At 46.4% G+C, this 18,826-nt stretch overlaps 1 protein-coding gene across 10 annotated transcripts in view; it reads right to left on the bottom strand.

The window, feature by feature from the left end:
• CLEC16A (C-type lectin domain containing 16A) overlaps positions 1 to 18,826 on the bottom strand; it is a 213,248-nt gene that overhangs the window by 175,824 nt on the left and 18,598 nt on the right. For 6 of the 10 annotated variants that reach the window (XR_005016419.1, XM_036825132.1, XM_036825127.1 and 3 more), the window contains exons 4-9: positions 11,294 to 11,442; positions 8,419 to 8,524; positions 7,041 to 7,046; positions 6,534 to 6,657; positions 3,681 to 3,855; positions 1,813 to 1,866 (exon numbers count right to left, since the gene is read on the bottom strand). Coding sequence is in view for 9 of the 10 variants with exons in the window: in XM_036825132.1 (XP_036681027.1) it covers positions 1,813 to 1,866; positions 3,681 to 3,855; positions 6,534 to 6,657; positions 7,041 to 7,046; positions 8,419 to 8,524; positions 11,294 to 11,442 (614 nt within the window). In the remaining variant the exon portion in view is untranslated. The remainder of the gene's footprint in view (positions 1 to 1,812; positions 1,867 to 3,680; positions 3,856 to 6,533; positions 6,658 to 7,040; positions 7,047 to 8,418; positions 8,525 to 11,293; positions 11,443 to 18,826) is intronic. The other 4 variants (XM_036825124.1, XM_036825125.1, XM_036825131.1 and 1 more) reach the window with 1 other exon arrangement.

The raw sequence follows: 18,826 nt of genomic DNA, 5'->3' as shown, positions 1-18,826 counted from the left end.
GCACACCTGTTTTTAAAACACCAAAGAAACGCTATCATAGACTAGACAGTATGACCAAATGGGTTAGCCTACGTCCAGGGCTGAGGCAGGCATTCAAGCATGGGTGACTATGATGATGACGAAGGAATTCAGTCCACAAACATTCAGTGAGCACCTGCTAAGGCCTGCGTGACAAGGGCCCTTGTGGACACACATGGTGTTCGTTCCCTCCTGGGCTCTGGACGGAGAAAAGCCTGGGGAGGGCTGGTCACTGCAAGGTACGTGGAAGCGTGTGCGGGCCAGACTCGAAAGGCTGGGCCAGCCTGCCCGAGTCACGCTCTCGTCCCCAGTGGTGGTTTAGTTTCAGCTGGACAGCATCCTCGTCACACCAAATTAACGTCGTTAATGTGAATTTTCTTGGTTTAGTAGCGATGCTTGTAAAATAATTTGTAAGGATGTTCTGATGTAGAGTTTAATTAAGGACCGGGATTTATACCCAATTCGAGGTTTTCACACATTCGGGCAACGTGATCATAAAGCTCCATGGAAATGCAGGGGAGCGAGACCCTTTACTCAGGCTGAGGAACGCCAATGACAATGCTTTTTGTGAGAGACTGAAACAAGTAATTAGGTGCCTGAGCTGCTGGTCCTTCAGGAGGAAAGCAGGAGAAAACAGGTTCTCGGAGAAAAAGTGTGGCCTGACCCCCGTGCTCCTCGGGGTGTAGTACCAGCAGCTGAAGGGTCCTGGGGGCGCTTGCCATGGGATTCCTGTGGCTCAGCATCTGGCCTGCTCGGGTCCTGCCAGACTCCCAGAATCCCAAGCAGGAGAAGCTGGCGGATTCGTAATGAGGCGCCGGAAATTGCTGCCAGGAGGGGCTGGGGCTTGCACGGAGCTCCATCGCACAGAGGGGCATTCAGGAGTCGGCGTGCAGCTCTGAGCAAACAGAGCCCCCAGAACAGGACTCCGGGAGCAACGTGAGCCGGCCACATGCGGATCCTGGTTGGCCCGGCCACTGAGAAGAGGCCGGGTCTGCATCTCTCTTCTCAGGCCAACGGGAGACAGACCCGCCTCAAACTCGAAACGGCCCAGGGACCAAGTGAGAAGGACATGCTCTCAGCAAAGCAAATAAATACCTGGGCCACTGCAAAAGTGGGAACAGAGCTCTGGTCAAACGTCTGACTACTTGACAATCTAATGAGATGGCCTGAGAGTCTGGAATGCTTGTAATAAAAATATTTTTAAAGTTATGTAACTGGGTCACCATGGAGTTTTTCCCTTCTTGTAAATATTATATAATTACGAGAAGGAAACACATTTGTTTAAGAGGGGGAGGCAGACAAATTGGCTCAAGACACAAATCTGGGTGCTAAGCCTGCTACAAGACACCTTCCAGAAGGTAATCTGGGAACTAGAACCATGACAAAAGCCTTTAAAAACAGCCTCATTAGTAGAAGTTTGTTAAACCACGGTTGCTGTGTGTGTACACACACTGGGTCCTGCAGTTTGGGGCTTATTTCAATATGGCTGAGAACAGGGGCCACCCAGCCCACATTTCCAGGGTTTTTAGAATACTCCTTGGTTGTTTTGGAAACCTCAGGCCCCACAGTAGAAACCAACTACATATGTGTCAGGTTTGATTTATTTCTCCTTAAATTTCCAAGTACTACCACGAAGAAGATACATAGCACCTCTACTCAGTGCTGTTATTTCATTTCAAGATGGGGGACACAGAGAGAGAAGATGGGGCAATGTGCCCTGGGAAATTTCTGAAAGGCAGCAGCATTCCAAGGACCCCCAATGTGGTGGGGACACAGGTGAACGATCAGACGTACCTGGGACAGAAGGTAGAGAGAAACCGGCAGGCTGATTTTCGGTCGTTCTCCTCCCTGGTGAAGGTTGGGGGAAAGAGACAGAGAAACCTGGGTTACACATGTGAGCAGCCCAAAATCCATGAAGCCAGAAGCCATCTGTCTGAAGGAGCAGCGCCCAGCACCCTGACTTCCTCCAAGACCCTAAGGTTCTTCTTTCCTGGTGGCAAAGTCCACCCTGCAAAATAAGTTCACAACCTAATCCTATCCGATACCATTTGCAAGGCCGCTATTCTTCCACCTGAGAAATCTTTCACCATGAGTCACGGATTAGAGGCTGGACCCGAGAGAAGAACTAGCTCCTTAAATTACCAAGAATGCTAATTTCCCCCAGTTTGGGCACCGAGAGCCTGAAGCCCAGCAGGAGAGGCCCCAGGGGCCTGTTCTCAGGAGAGGGGCAGGGAGAAGTTGGGGCACTCTGGCCTCCGAGAAGCCCCTCATTTGTACTGGGCTTCAACGAGCTCCATCTCCCACCAACCCTGTGAGGATCTTCAGGACCCTCGTTCTGCTCAGGCAGGTTGACTGCCTCATCCAATGTCACAGAATGAGGAAAGGGAAGAGGCAGAGTTTGAACCCACGTCTGAAAACTCCAATTCCCGTGCTTTCTCTCTGCCTCCCAGAGCTGCAGCTGGCAGATCTCGTTAGGGTTGCAATTTTCTTTTATTCCCTTATTTTTTATTTTATTTTTTTAAATTTTTTAATTTTTGGCTGCGTCGGGTCTTTGTTGCTGCACGGGCTTTCCCTAGTTGCGGTGAGCGGGGGCTACTCTTCATTGCGGTGTGTGGGCTTCTCATCGCGGTGGCTTCTCTTGTTGCAGAGCATGGGCTCTAGGCGTGTGGGCTTCAGTAGTTGTGGCACGTGGGCTTAGTAGTTGTGTCTCACGGGCTCTAGAGTACAGGCTCAGTAGTGGGGCACACGGGCTTAGTTGCTCCGCGGCATGTGGGATCTTCCCGGACCAGGGCTCGAACCCGTGTCCCCTGCATTGGCAGGCGGATTCTTAACCACTGTGCCACCAGGGAAGTCCCTTATTCCCTTATTTTTAACAAGAAGCCCCATGTTCCATCTCCAGAAAGCAAGCTAGACCTCCGTGGGACACATCTGCAGAGGCCGAAGCCCCTGCAGAGTAACCAGCTGGCTCTGTCCCGCCTCCTGCCAAGGCCTCTGCCCCTTAACTCTTAGAGGTACCAGCCGAAGGTCTCCCCTCCTGGAAGTGGCATTTCTCACGGGGGCAAAGAGAACCACCAGCTCAGCATCACTTGCGGGGCAGGTTCCCGGTCCACTCCAGACCCACTGAGCCAGCATCCCGGAGAGGAGGGAGAGGGCACCCGAGGATGTGCGCTTGAACAGGCTCCGTCCCCACAAGGGCTTCGAGCCTGTGACTGTGGACAGTCACTGCCCCGGGGTCTTTTCCTAGGTGCGCTCCGTCCCCTCCTGTCCATTCTGTGAGAGTTTTGCGGCTGGCTGGATCTTCTCCAAATCAATTAGCTCTGGCAACTCTCTGAAAAACTTACCAGGGATGAGAACACCTCAAGAGAAGGATGCATAGAAACCAAAAGCCTGAATTTGTAGAGGTTTCCTGTTTCCTTGTGATGTCAGTAATCTTTTCTCATTCATTTACAGTCCACATGCACACACGCAACGCACTCTCATATACTCTGTCTCTCTCTCCCTCTCTTTCCACCCCCTCTCAGGACATAAGAGGAAAGGAAAGGGAAGCCAGCGTGCTTTGAAAAGAATCTCCCTCAGGCTCAAAGCCTTGGTCCCTTGCAAAGCCCCGTCCTATTGGGGTGACTGCTCCTCCCCTCCTACAGACGACCCTCAGCCCGGCCCACCTTGTCCTGGTTCTCCAGCGAGTACACGTAGAGCGGCAGGAAGAGCCTGTTGAGCAGGTGGTCTGTGAGCACGTCGTTGAGGAACTCGCAGTTAATGATCAGGATGTCATTGAGATAGTGCAGGTGGTCCAGATGCTCAGCCACCAGGTCACTCAGCTTCCCCCGGTTCCGGTGCCTGCCGGGAGAAACGCCCATCTCAGCCCGGACGCCAAAGCTCAGAGCCTAGAACCAATGGCCTGAGACTTAGGTCGCAGGTGGCACTTCATTCACAAACAAATATTTGAGCCAGTCTCGAGAGACACCCATCCTGGCCCTAACAGTGGATTACAGAAAGAGAGAACGGACAGGTCCGCTGCATTCGATTTTAGGGGACTCATGGGGTCCCCCCACTTTCTGGGGGCCTCAGTACAACTCACCCCACCATCACCACAACAGCCCAAAACAAAAGGGGTAAACAAAGCAAAACCCAATGAAGCTCTTAGCAAGCCATTTCAAACAAGAGCAGCCACTAGTCCAAGTGGCAAGATCCCTTGGCTCCCAAGATAAGCAGCATTAATGGAACAATAAATCCTCGACAATTAAAATGCTCCAGAGGAGTTCTGAAGAGAGAAGCAGGCCTCAGCAACCACGTCCAACCCACAGGCCCTGTCTGTATGGGGGGCACAGCGCAAGGACGTGACACCCCACCCCAAGCCCCAGGAGGCCCTGCCTTCTTCCAGTGAAGCAACAGGCACTGGGGCCGCCAGGCCCCACGAGTGGATCGGTCTCTGCCAAGGACGAAGCCTTGAAACAGTCGATGGGGCACTTTCACCTCCCCCAAAGCGTTATCTGTTGCAAAGAGCAATCTAGCTACCATAAGACCTTTTGTTTTTATTATGATTATTACTCAAGCAATAGATGGTCATTGTAGAAGACAGACGAAGAAAATAAAAGCAAAAAGAAATCAAAGTCTCCTAGTCCCACCACTAACAGATAATATTACATTATTTCCACGTCTCCCTATAGTCACGTCTAAAAGGCAGGTGCTACATATCTATCCATCTAATCACATATGCTTTTAAAAAAAATAAGGACAGGATCAATTTTGCTTCTTTTACATAATTTTGGATAATTATTCCTCATTATGCTTTAATAAGATGTTTAGTAAATATTTACAGCAAATACACATTGTAAAGCCTAATAGTATAATGAGCACCCATGAATCTACCTCCCACGAGACCTAGAACATTTATACACAATGTTTTGCAACCCCTCCCCTGCACTTAATAAGATACTGTGTTCATTTTCCTTCAGCAGGATCTTTAATGCACTTCACTTTTTAAACCTTTAGTTTAAAAAATATCTAAGTAATACATGCAGATGGATTTAAAAATCGAATAGTACTGATGAGCTGATAATAAAACGCAGCAGCTCCTGGCCCCGCCTCCCCAACCCCTGCCCACTCTCCAGAGGAAGCGGTTTTCAACTCTTTTAGGTGTTTCTGTGGATAGTTCCTCCTGTATTTCTAGAAAATCTACAAGGACCTCTATTTTGCGATTGAGCCATTTTAGATGTTACATAATGACCTCCTTTTATTGTGTTCCCTCCACCCTTCCCCACCCAGCAGTCATCAGCAACTGGTGTTGACATTATAACCATTCGCTGCAGAGCCCCAGGGAGGACCAGGAGTTCACTTCCTTCCTTGTATAACTTTCTGTTCTTTCTGGAGTTGTGTCTCATTATGTCTCATATCCATGACTATCCATATCTATATGGGTCCTTATCCTCCCAAATGCCCCGTCAGATCTGCCATCCACCTCGCCTTGCTTCTTTCCCAATATGGAAGCTGATATTTTCCCCACCCCCCCTCTTTCTCTCTCTCTCTCTCTCTCTCTCTCTCTCTCTCTCTCTCTCGCCCTCTGCCCCCAGGAGACCTCCTTCCTGAGTCCCTTCATCGTCCTGACCCCATCTAGGTGCGCCTCTTACCAGATCTGTGCGAAGCTGTCACCCTGGGGCAGTGGTTCTCAACTGATACAATTTTTCCTTAAGGGAGACGTCTGGCAGCGTCTGGAAGCATTTTTGGTCTTCACAATTGGAAAGGGGAGGCTACTGGCATCCAGGGGGTGGAGGCCAGGGATGCTGCTGAACACCCTACAATGCACAGGACGCCCCACACAAAGAATTGCCTAGTTCAAAAGGTCAATAGTGCAGAGTTTGAGAAATCCTGTTCTGGAACTTCTATTCATCACCAACTTAATTTTTTTTTTTTAACAAATTTACTGAAATATAATTCACATACCAAAAACTTCACCCAAAGTACACAATTTAATGTGTTTTAGTATATTCATTTCCCCCCCACACACCCCTCCTCCAGCCCTAGGAAACTACTAATCTACTGTTTCTATGGATTTGCCTATTCTGGGCATTTCATATAAGTGGAATCATATACTAGGTGGTCCCTTGCATCCTTTCACTGAGCATAATGCTTTCAAGGTTCATCCATGGTATATGTGTCAGTACTTCATTCCTTTTTATCGCCAAATACTATTCCACTGCACGCAAATACCATATTTTGTTTTTCCATTCACCAGTGGCAGATCATCTTCATCTTTTTACCAGCTGCCTAGCACCCCATCTATGGATGTACTGGATTCACTTACCCTATTCCCCTCTGGGAGGTATCTGAGTTGTTTCCAACTTTCTACTGTTATGAAAAGTGGAAAGATGGGCAGAACCTTTCAGAGTATGGAAGTCCATATTCCGCGGACACATAGGTGGGTAAGTTTTGTTCTAGTGCTTATTTTTTCTCTACAGAAATGGAATTCTCCCCTAAGCACTCTGTCTACCTAACAGGCACCCTGGGGGATCACTTACTCCTCATCCGTCTGCACACAGTTATCGAGTTCGATCACATGGCTCCCGATGAACCAGACCAAATTGGAGAAGTAAGGGACAGCAGTTTTATCTCTGATATAGTGCAGCATGGCCTGGTTATCCACTGAGAAAATCCACAAAAGAAGAGGGGAAAAAAAGTCAAGCTACCAAATATAACTTGGGGGATATAAAAAACAACAGCAACAACAAAACCACAATGAAAAAGCCCTCTACTATAATCTGAATCTTTTCTGTCTTTCCTGGAAATACTTAAAAATGGTTACCTTAGGCAGAAAACTATACTCATCAAGGTAGTTTCTTACGTTATTTTTATAATTAATAAAATCAATTAATAAAGGTAGACATTAATAGTGCTTTGGGAAGCCTACTTATCAGCAGTGCATTTAGCTAGACTACAGTGAAAACTACACCATTCTCAAGCAAGTTTCCTGTATTTGCATGTAAGGATAAGTTAAGAAAGCAGAAAACCAGAAGTTATTAACTTACATGACACTGGAATAAGGAACACGGGAATCGTCATTGAAGGAAAGGCAAAAAACAGACCACAGTTAACAGGGTTAGGAACTGGGAGGGTGAGACAGTTGCTCAGAGGGGCAGAGAGCTAGGGCAGGAGGCATCTGGACAGAAAGACACAGGTTAGAAGAGAGCAGAGAGCAGAGAGCCTGAGGCGGCCAGACTGGGGGTCAGACCAGGTCGCAAACTCAGAAGCCCGCAGGCTGGCCAGCAACAACCTGGCGAGCGAAGCCAGCCGGCCCAGTGGGTGAACGGGGGAGCGCAGGCCTTGACCCCAAAGCGGGCAGCTGCTTCTCAGCGTCAGCTCACCACTGCCCTGCAGGACTGTGGGCCCAAGCAGCCACACCTACATTTTCAAGTCAGAAATCCAGACTGTTACCCAAGCTCTCCCAAGTTTGAAATATTGACAACTGTACTTTTTTTTTTCAAAAAATATCTAAGCCAATGAAAACCTGTCTGAGAGCTGGATTTGGCCCTCAGGTCCTCAGTTTGCGACCCCCGGATGGGCCCCTCTGGGCTCTTAGAAGGCTCTCCAATTTAAAGCAACCCTAGAACCAGGCTGGAGTGAGTCCCCGAGGAGCTCCCGCCCCCTCCCAATTAGGAGTCATCTCAATTAATAACATCAAAACTCATGAAGGTCAAAACATTGGTCCCTGAGAAAATGGGGTCCCAGCACCAGGGTGGTGACTACACGGGAAATAACCCCGGTGTTAGGCAGAGTGGCCGTAGCCTTGGAGGTCAATTCCAGGTCGGCAAACTCGTGTCCAGCCAGCCTTTGTGCTAGTGCGGGCGGGGAGCCACGGAAGGGCTTTCTCCTGGAGGCAATGATTTGGGCATTAAGTACTTCTTGGGAGAAAGGAGGAATTTGTTGTTGGGCTTTGTAGCCGGTTGAGAATGCAATACTGCCCCCTGCTGTTTGCGACAAGAAATGCTCTCATACATTATTTAAAGATAACATACCCCCTGGCTATACTGAAGTATATTTTACAGGCCAAAGGCAAGAATTTAACTCTCACGTTTCAAAGACAGCTTTGCCTTACCTAATTATCACATGGCCGCTCCGAGTCCCACATGTGCCTCTTTTAGGACATGCATGACTTCTGTGTATCAGCAACGAGTAGGGCTTTAACATGCAGAACTAAGTGTGCATAGACAAGGTGGTGGCACACAGATTTATGTAAGGGGGTAGCTAACTGTTCAATGATGACAACCTTTCATGAGACAGGCAGCCCCAGCTACAATAAATGAGCTCTCTGTTACCACCAGAGAATTGTTTGTACGGACTCAGGAAAGCCAGCACTAGCGGTCAAGTTAGAAACCCCATGAGGCATGAGCTCATAAGGAACCTTACCTTTGTAGACGTTTAAAGTTATGGTTCTTACAGCAATTCTAACCATACTTTCGGGGTGATTGAAAAATTTGATGGCTTCTGTGTACAGGGCGAAGTCATTAGTGTGCTAAAACACAAGAAGTACCGAAAATGAGTTACAGACCCATAAGACAGGCTGGCCCCTACCCCAGCTTTCTGAATCCTATCAGAGACTTCAGTAAAAGACCAAAAAAAAAAAAAAAAAAGGTACCCACGTGAACCTTAAGCCAGTGGTTCATTCCCAATGGGGAATGTGGGGAGGGTTGGGAAGGTGAGACAGTGGAAGAAACAGAAGCGGGTCTAGGAAATGCCAGGCCTGGGTTCATGATCTTTCCTACCACTTCTTAGCTGTGTGATGTAATATTTCTAAGCCTCCGATTCTTCATCTATAAAATGAGGATAATAATTCCCACTTCATGGTTGCTGGGATTAAATGAGATTATTTCAGGTACAGTGATTACCCTGGCACCTGATACCTAACGAGCACTCGGTAGTAATGCTAGTTGTTATTATTAGATGCCGCTTCTACTAATAAAAGGCAAATGCAAAGTCTGACTACATTCAGAACCTATAATATATATTTCCCTATTTGGAAACACTAAAAGTGTAAACATTATCATGGAAAAGGAGGGTCTTGGGAATCTTCTGCCATTAAAAAGGGGTCATCAGAACAGATCAAAACAGTTCAGAACCAAAGAACTCCACTGATGGAGCCCTAAGGAAAAGGCACACAGGATCCGGGCTACAGCACGCTGTGACGCACTCTGCTGCCCTCTTCTGGCCAGTTTTCCACATGGCTCCGGATCAGACTGGAGGGCACCCCCAGGCAGTGAGGGGCGGGGAAGAGGGAACCCATGACCTTCAGCGAGGTGACACCTGTCTAATGAAGGCAACGCCACTTTGAGCACTAGAAGCAGATGTGCACATCACAGGTGGTAGCTACTGCACTGGTCCACAGAAAAGGAAACTAAGTCCACCTCAAAAATCAGCCTCCTGCCACTCCTCTGGGGATCAGCAGGATACTCTTCCAGAAGCATCACTCGGGCCCCAGAATCCCTACATTCTGCCCTCCCCACCAGGTGCACAGAAGCCCAGCTGCACCCGAGTGGGGGAAGAATGGGGCTCCCTCTCTGGTCTGAACTTTGCAGGTGGGTTTTCTTCTGCCCAGGAGAGCCTCTGGGAGAACGCGAACCGCACCCCTCTGGTCTCTGGGCACATTTAGTGAGCACCAACTGTGGGCCAGGCACTGGGCCGCACAATGCCCATCTTCCAAAGTGCCCCACACCTTGTGACTGGCAGCTAGTACTTCTCCCCTTTGAGGCCAGCTCTTGCCACTACAAATCTAGACAAAGAAAGTCAAGGTGCAGGCTGCTGTCGCCACATCCCATGGAGACAGCTAGATGAATTTTGCCCAAACTCAGAGGAAATGTTTGGGACTATGGTCTGACTTCCAATACAGGCTGTGCAGCACGTGTGACCACTGATCAGAAGACACCTGCCATGCAGACAGCACGTGGCCTCCAAGACGGCCCAATGACCCTCTCCTCCTGAAGTCACAACTTGTGCGTCCTCTCACGCTAAGTCAGGGCTGGCCTGTGCGGCCTAAAGAATACAGTGGAAGTGATGGCATGTGGCTTCCGAGGCCGAGTCCTGAAAGGCATTACCGTTTGCCTTGGTCTCTTAGGATCGTTTGTTCTACGGGAAGCCAGCTGCCGTGCCGTGAGGACACTCAAGCGGACCCTGGAGGAGCCTGTGTAACCAAGGCCTGCCGCCAATGGCCAGCACCGAATGGTCAGCCATGTGAGCAAGCCACCTTGGAAGCAGATCCCCCAACCCTAACCCAGCCTTCAGATGACTGCAGCCTCGTGAGAGACTGAGCCAGAACTGCCCTGCCAGCGCTGCTCCCCAATGTCAGACACACTGTGAGAGAAATGTGACAGAATTCTGACCTGCAAGACAGGAAAGGAAGTCTGCTGGGAGGCTTCTGGGAAAGAAGTTTTTTGGAAAGTTAGAAGGGGGCACAAGAAGGGATGTGATCTCATCAGGCTTTTCGGCAGTGGCATGTAAGTATGTGATGTTTGGAGCTCCTGCGGCCATCCTGAGACCATGAGGGGTTGAGCCTCAAGACAGATGCCAACTGTATGGTCAGCAGAGTAGGAAGATGGAAAAGCTTGGGTCACTGATGAAGTGGTCGAGCCGCAGGATGAGCCAGCCCCAGGACAGCCAGCATCTGTACCTTTTGGAACGTGAGATAAATTGACCTGATTGTTCAAGCTCCTCTTCATTGTGAGAACAACAGCTATTTATTTATTTAAATTGTTAGTGATTCTCTCAAGGAATACCAGGGATTTTAGCTTATAAGGAATGGCAATGGCTACAGTTTTAGGGAGCCAGGTACATACTAGTTGCTTTGAAGACATCAGCTCATTTAATTCAACCCCTGGAAAACCCTCCAAGGTAGAAACTATCATCCCCATTTCTCAGACGAGGAAACTGAGGCTCAGAGGACTGGGACTTCTCTAAGGTCACACAGCAGGGAAGTGGCAAAGCTGGGCCTGACTGGAGTTCCTGTTTTGCCAACAGAGGAACACGACCCCAAGTTAATTTCTGGGCACTTCTCCCTACCAAGAGTATCATGCTCTCAGGTAGTGCAAATTGCATTTTACATTAAAAACGGAAAAGGTAGTTTGTTAAATAAAAAAAAAAATTTAAAGCATGCCAAGGTCAAACAGTGTTGCTATGAAAATGAGGAAACAGTGAATGCATAAGTGCTTTGGAAACAGAGGTCACCCAGACCAAAGGGGCTGCTCTGATTGGCTAGCTTTCCACCCAAATGTGCCCCTCTGCAATTACTTACCTCATTGTAAAAGAAATGGACCGTGTGGTTGTTGAGTTTTAACGAAAGCGTTTTCAGGAACGATATATAATATGCCATAATCTCCTCATCAGAAAAGTCAAACTTATGGACAATGATAGAATTTACATAGTTATTAGAGAGCAAATAATCTAGAGGGAGAAAAAAAAAAAAACACAAAAGAAAACAGGTTAGTTAATTCATGCTGGAGGAAAGGCAAGCAGAGAAAGTCCAGGAACAAGCAGATGACCAAGAGAATGTATCAGTACTTGAACCAGTCAAGCTAATAGGGAGCAGCTTAACCTTTAACCAGCAAAGAAATCAGCCACCATGTGTAGTCACTAGAAAGTTCAAGAGCAATGCCAGAGAAAAGCCGGGTCACCCTGCCTCCCACACCACAGAAAAGAACACTTGAGCATTTCCTTTCGTTGTTGGCAAAGTTCAACAAGAGAGCCGGGGGGTGGGGCAGACGAGCTGGTATTTGGGTATTTTCACAAACCACCCACGGATGAGGGTAAGCTGCACTGTATCTTATAAAAGCTGGCCCCATTTTGCCATCAAAAGTCACACTGTCACCCTCGAATGCCACAGAGGGCTCCACGTGGTTTTTTCCTTCCTATAAGGCAACATGATTTCATAAAGGCCACTTGAGGCTGAACCTCCACTACCTGCCCAGCACCAGGCTGACTGCTTTACATTATCATTCACTGTCATGATGGTGCTGCAGAGTGGGCCTTGTTTTCCTCGTTTTGCAGATGAGTAAAAACTAAGGCTAATTAACCTGCCCGAGGACACAGAGACAGTAAGTCAGAGATGGAATTCAAACTCAGGTCCGATGCCCTGTGTTAATACCACGCACTAATGGGGGCCAAGGATGAAAACTGGATGACGAGGCCCTGTGGGCACTGGAGCCACAGGAGAGCAGCCACCCCTGCTAAGCTCCCAGGGCCCAGCCCCTGCAGAAGTGCAGGCCCAGCATGGTCAGAGCTTCCAACTGTGCAGAGGAAGCTGGAAAACACAGATCATAATGCTGTATCTTGGATGTTGAAATGTCAGCCACTAGATCAACTCGTTCTGAAAGCTGTGCTGGCCAGTGAAAATGGGTCTACAGACCCACTGCGACCCATGGGTCCACTGTCTGCAATCCTGGCCTTGGGCCCTGGCCAGACACGTTATCCTCTGAGTCCTTACCAGCTACCCTGCGAAGCCAGTGCTGCCATGCCCACTGTCTGCCTTTCGGGCTGCCAGCCTGTGGGCTCTGTACCATCCCAGCTGCCTCCCCACAGACGGGGAAAGGCAGGACGTGATCCACACCTGTACCACGGGCAGACGCGGTGAGGCAGGGGGAGCAGGGTGGGGCAGAGCCTTGCTTCTCAAAGTCTGGTCGTGGGACCCGCAGCACAGGAGCTTGTCAGACGTGCGGAGGCTTGGGCCCCAGCCCTGACCTCCCACTCAGATCTCTGGGAGGGCCCAGCACTCCGTGTGTTAAGAAGTCCTGCAGGGCTTCCTGTCACGCTCATATCTCAGAGGCACTGGGTTCAAAGGTAAACTTGGACCCACACTGCCTCTGCCACTTCCTAGCTGGGTGACCTTGGGCAAGACACTTACCTGCCCCACTCCCCAGCTTCCCTGTCTGAAAACAGGAATAATAAGACCTTCCTGGTGGGGCGTTGTGAGGACTAAAGGAGATAATGCGCAAAAACCACTGAGGACAGTGAGGAGCACAGAGGGGGCACCCGATCCCATGAGCTGCCACCCCGCATCTTCTCACGAAAGCTTGGAGATTCCTAACCTCCACCGCCAGTCCTCCGGTCACCGTGACTGTCGTTCTTGGGGGGAACAGAAATAAACCAGTAAGTTTTACTTGGTGCCAAAGAGGTACCTAACTTAGGCCAGTCACAGTATACTGAAAAGGCTAGAATCACCAAACACAACACAAAGAGCCATCCAGGAGCACGGGGCATGAGAGGGGCTGCAGCGTGGTCCTTAGAACACAGTCTCAGAGCAGGCTTTGCAGGCAGGACACCATGTCTGTAGTTTTCAAAATCTCCTAATTATAACAATTCCTGAGGTCAATCTTGGGTCCCACATTAAGAGAGGAGGCAGTAAATCTGAAGTGGGGTCCTAAGAATTTTAATATGTTTAAAAATGAGGTTACACGCACTACACAAAACCTGTGGGATGCAGCAAAAGCAGTCCTAAGAAGGAAGTTCATAGCAATACAGCCCTTCCTCAAAAAACAAGAAAAATCTCAAAAAACAAACAAACAAACAAAAACCAACGTAACCTACCACCTAAAAGAAAAAGAAGAAAAAACAAAACCTAAAGTCAGCAGAAGGAAGGAAATAATAAAGATCAGAGAGGAAATAAATAAAAGAGAGATAAAGAGAACAATAGAAAAAAAATCAATAAAACCAAGAGCTAGTTTTTTGAAAGGATAAACAGAATCAACAAACCTCTGGCTAGGCTCACCAAGAAGAAAAGAGAGAGAACCCAAATAAGCAAAATAAGAAATGAAAGAAGAGAAATAACAACCAATACTGCAGAAAAACAAAAAAACATAAGAGAATACTGTGAAGAGTTATATGCCAACAAAATGGACAACCTAGAAGAAATGGACAAGTTTCTAGAAACATACAGCCCACCAAAACTGAATCAAGAAGAAATAGATAATTTGAACAGACCGATCACTAGAAGTGAAATAAAATCTGTAATTAAACAAACAAACAAAAAAACAAAAAAAACCTCCCTGCAAACAAAGGTCCAGGACCAGACGGCTTCACTGGGGAATTCTACCAAACATAAAAAGAACTTACAGTGATCCTTCTCAAACTCTTCCAAAAGACTGTAGAGAAGGGAACATTCCCAAAGTCATTCTATGATGCCACCATGACCCTGATACCAAAATCAGACAAAGACACTAACAAAAAAGAAAATTACAGGCCAGTGTCTTTGATGAATATAGATGCAAAAATCCTCAACAAACCGAATCCAACAACATATAAAAAAGATCATACAGGGCTTCCCTGGTGGCGCAGTGGTTGAGAATCTGCCTGCTAATGCAGGGGACACGGGTTCGAGCCCTGGTCTGGGAAGATCCCACATGCCGCGGAGCAACTAGGCCCGTGAGCCACAACTACTGAGCCTGCGCGTCTGGAGCCTGTGCTCTGCAACAAGAGAGGCCGCGATAGTGAGAGGCCCGCGCACCGCGATGAAGAGTGGCCCCCGCTTGCCGCAACTAGAGAAAGCCCTAACACAGAAACGAAGACCCAACACAGCCAAAAATAAAAATAAATAATAAATAAATTTAAAAAAAAAAAAAAAAAAAAAAAACCTTTAAAAAAAAAAGATCATACAGGGCTTCCCTGGTGGCACAGTGGTTGAGAATCTGCCTGCTAATGCAGGGGACACGGGTTCGCGCCCTGGTCTGGGAAGATCCCACATGCCACGGAGCAACTAAGCCCGTGTGCCACAACTACTGAGCCTGCGCGTCTGGAGCCTGTGCTCCGCAACAAAAAGAGGCCACAATAGTGAGAGGCCCGCGCACCGCGATGAAGAGTAGCCCCCGCTTGCCGCAACTACAGGAAGCCCTAGCACAGAAACGAAGACCCAACATAGTAATCAATCAATCAATCAATAAATCTTTAAAAAAAAAAAAGATCATACACCATGATCAAGTTGGATTCATCCTAGGGTCACAAGGATGGTTCAACACATGCAAATCAATCACTGCGATATACCACATCAACAAAAGAAAAGACAAAAGCCACGTAATCATCTCAATAGATGCGGAAAAAGCGTTTGATAAAATTCAACATCCATTCATGATAAAAACTCTCACCAAAGTGGGTATAGAGGGAACATATCTCAACATAATTAAAGCCATTTATGACAAACCCACAGCCAACATGATACTCAATGGTGAAAAGCTGAAAGTCTTCCCACTAAATTCTAGAACAAGACAAGGATGCCCACTCTCACCACTTCTATTCAACATAGTATTGGAAGTCTTAGTCACAACAATCAGACAAGAAAAAGAAATAAAAGGCATCCAAATTGGAAAGGAAGAAGTAAAATTGTCATTATATGCAGACGACATGATACTCTCTATAGAAAACCGTGAAGACTCCACACAAAAACTATTAAAACTGATAAACGGACTCAGCAAGGTAGCAGGATACAAGATTAACATACAGAAATCTGTTGCATTTCTTTACACTAAAATATCAGAAGGAGAAAGTTAAAAAAAAAAAAAAGACAATCACTTTTAAAATCATGTCAAAAAAAAATAAAATACCTAGGAATAAACCTGACCAAGGAGATGAAAGACTTATATGCTGAGAACTATAAAACATTGAGAAAGGAAACTGAAGATGCTTTAAAGAAATGGAAAGATATCCCATGCTCTTGGACTGGAAGAATTAGTATTGTTGAAATGGCCATACTACCCAAAGCAATCTATAGATTTAATGTGATCCCTATCAAATTACCCACAACATCTTTCACAGAACTAAAACAAATAATCCTAAAATTTATATGGAACTACAAAAGACCCAGAATTGCCAAAGTAATCCTCAGGGAAAAGAACAAAGCTGGAGGCATAACCCTCCCAGACTTCAGACAATACTACAAAGCTACAGTAATCAAAACAGTGTGGTACTGGCACAAAAACAGACATATGGATCAATGGAACAGAATAGAGATCCCAGAAATAAACTCACACACAACTACAGTCAATTAATCTTCAACAAAGGAGGCAAGAAATACAATGGAGAAAAGACAGTCTCTTCAGCAAGTGGTGTTGAGAAAGCTGGACAGCTGCATGTAAATCAGTGAAGTTAGAAAATATACAAAAATATACAAAATAATATACAAAAATAAACTCAAAATGGCTTAAACACTTAAATATAAGACATGACACCATAAAACTCCTAGAAGAGATCATAGGCAAAACATTCTCTGACATAAATCTGACATAAATCGTACCAGTGTTTTCTTAGGTCAGTCTTTCAAAGCAATAGAAATAAAAGCAAAAATAAACAAATGGGACCTAACCAAACTCATAAGCTTCTGCACAGCACAAGAAACCATAAACAAAATGAAAAGACAACCTATGGAATGGGAGAAAATATTTGCAAACAGTGTGACCAACAAGGGCTTAATTTCCAAAATATACAAACAGCTCACACAGCTCAATATCAAAAAAACAAACAACCGAATCAAAAATTGGGCAGAAGACCTAAATAGACATTTCTCCAAAGAAGACATACAGATGGCCAACAGCCACATGAAAAGATGCTCAACGTTGCTAATTAGAGAAATGCAAATCAAAACTACAATGAGGTATCACCTCACTCCAGTCAGAATGGCAATCATCAAAAAGTCTACAAATAACAAATGCTGGAGAAGGTGTGGAGAAAAGGGAACCCTCCTACACTGTTGGTGGGAATGTATATTGGTGCAGCTACTATGGAGAACAGTATGGAGGTTCTTTAACAAACTAAAAATAGAACTAGCATATGACCCAGAAATTCCACTCCTGGGCAGCATATATCTGGAAAAGATGAAAACTCTAATTCAAAAAGACACATGCACCCCAATGTTCACAGCAGCACTATTTACAAAAGCCAAGACATGGAAGCAACCTAAGTGTCCATCAACAGATGAATGGGTAAAGATGATGTGATATGTATATACACACACACACACACACACACACACACACACACACACACACACACACACAGGAATATTACTCAGCCATAAAAAAGAATGAAATACTGCCATTTGTAGCAACAAGGATGGACCTAGAGATTTTCATACTAAGTGAATTAAGTCACACAGAGAAAGACAAATATCCTATGATATCACTTATATGTGGAATCTAAAAAAATGATACAAATGAACTTATTTACAAAATAGAAACAGACTCACAGACATAGAAAACAAACTTATGGTTACCAAAGGGGAAAGGGGGGTGGGGGGAGGGATAAATTAGGAGCTTGAGATTAACAGATACACACTACTATATATAAAATAAACAACAAAGACCTACTGTATAGCACAGGGAACTATATTTAATATCTTGTAAAAAAAGTGAGGTTACGTATATCACAAATCTAAGTGTATAGCTTGATATATGTGAAAATATACATATATATGAATCTTAAGTACTCGTACCTGTGTGTGTATATATATATATACATATATATACACGCACACATCTCACAAACCTTAGGTGTCCAGCTTGATGAATTTTTGCAAATAAACACACCACCCAGATCAGGCACAGTGCATTTCCAGCTCCCCGAAAGGTCCCTCACACCCCTGCCCCGTCAATACTCTCTTCCCAAAGACAGCCCCTAGCCTAACTTCCAGCACCACTGACTCGCTTTGCCTGATCTTGAACTTCATATACATGGACTCATACAGGACGCTGCCTCTGGCGTCTGGCCTCTTTCACTCATCACCACATCCCAGTTATCCATGTTGCTGCATGTGTGCTAGCAGTGCATTCCTTTTTTTTTCCTTTCTGCTATATAGTATTCTGTTCTTTGAACAGTCCACAATCTACCCACCCAGAATCCACACCTGTAACAACCAGCCAGGTGATGCTGATGCCTCGAGCACTTCTTTTCATTCTGTCTTGCCAGCTGTGGTTGGCTGGGGATGAATGGGCTTGCCGGAGAAGGAATGTTAGCCCCACTGTGACTGGTTAGTGGCTGCCGGGCCACCAGGGGCACAGACGCCTATGCTGGCAGCTTGAGATGTGCAACCTCGGGCTTCTCGGCTGCACTCTTGAGGTGGAAGAGCCACACGCTCCCATCTTTCCCCAGCAGGGACTTTTCCAGGGCCTCCACGACATGACTCTGTGGTCGGTGAGGCCACCATGGGGGTGGCGGAGGTGCCTCTATTAATCGACTGGGATTTTTCTACTACCCCCTCACTGTGTGGCCAGCTTTCTGTGGTATCCTTTTATAATAAATCCAGGAGTCTACAAGTAATCTCAGGCTCTCAGGCCTTCTGTCACTTAGGTCACCAAACCCAACAGGCAACAGGTGCACTCGTGAAATGGCTGCTTGTAATAATGAAAATACGGAAACCACCTAAACGCCCATGGTCACGTTAAGTAAGTTATGGCCCAGCAAGATGCAGCTCTTAAACCAAACAAGGTAGGGATACATGAACGGACAATATGAAAAATCTAAGATACGCTAGTAAGTTGGGAAAAATAAAACAAACAGCAAAATGGTATGTGTCCACTGAACTCTTAGGGTGAGATTCTATAGAACTTTTGCTTCCTACAGTTTTTTAATGTTTGATTTTTGTTGTTGTTGTTGTTTTATAATGAGGACATTTTCTCTCTATAATTAGAAAATAAAAATAAAAGCAAATCTCACCCATCCTTCTCACCCCCATACATCCAAGTTCTGTAAAATGGGAGTAATTTCTGCTGCTTTGGCAGGGCTTATGAAAGCACTCTGATGAATTCCCTGTAAGGCCAGCAGCATCTGCCTGGGTTTTCTTATAGCACAG

This window comes from Balaenoptera musculus, chromosome 15 (assembly GCF_009873245.2).
Source record: "Balaenoptera musculus isolate JJ_BM4_2016_0621 chromosome 15, mBalMus1.pri.v3, whole genome shotgun sequence".
Classification (NCBI taxonomy): Eukaryota; Metazoa; Chordata; class Mammalia; order Artiodactyla; family Balaenopteridae; genus Balaenoptera; species Balaenoptera musculus.
The sequence above is the reverse complement of the archived record's forward strand: the minus strand, read 5'-3'. Positions and strand labels throughout refer to the sequence as shown.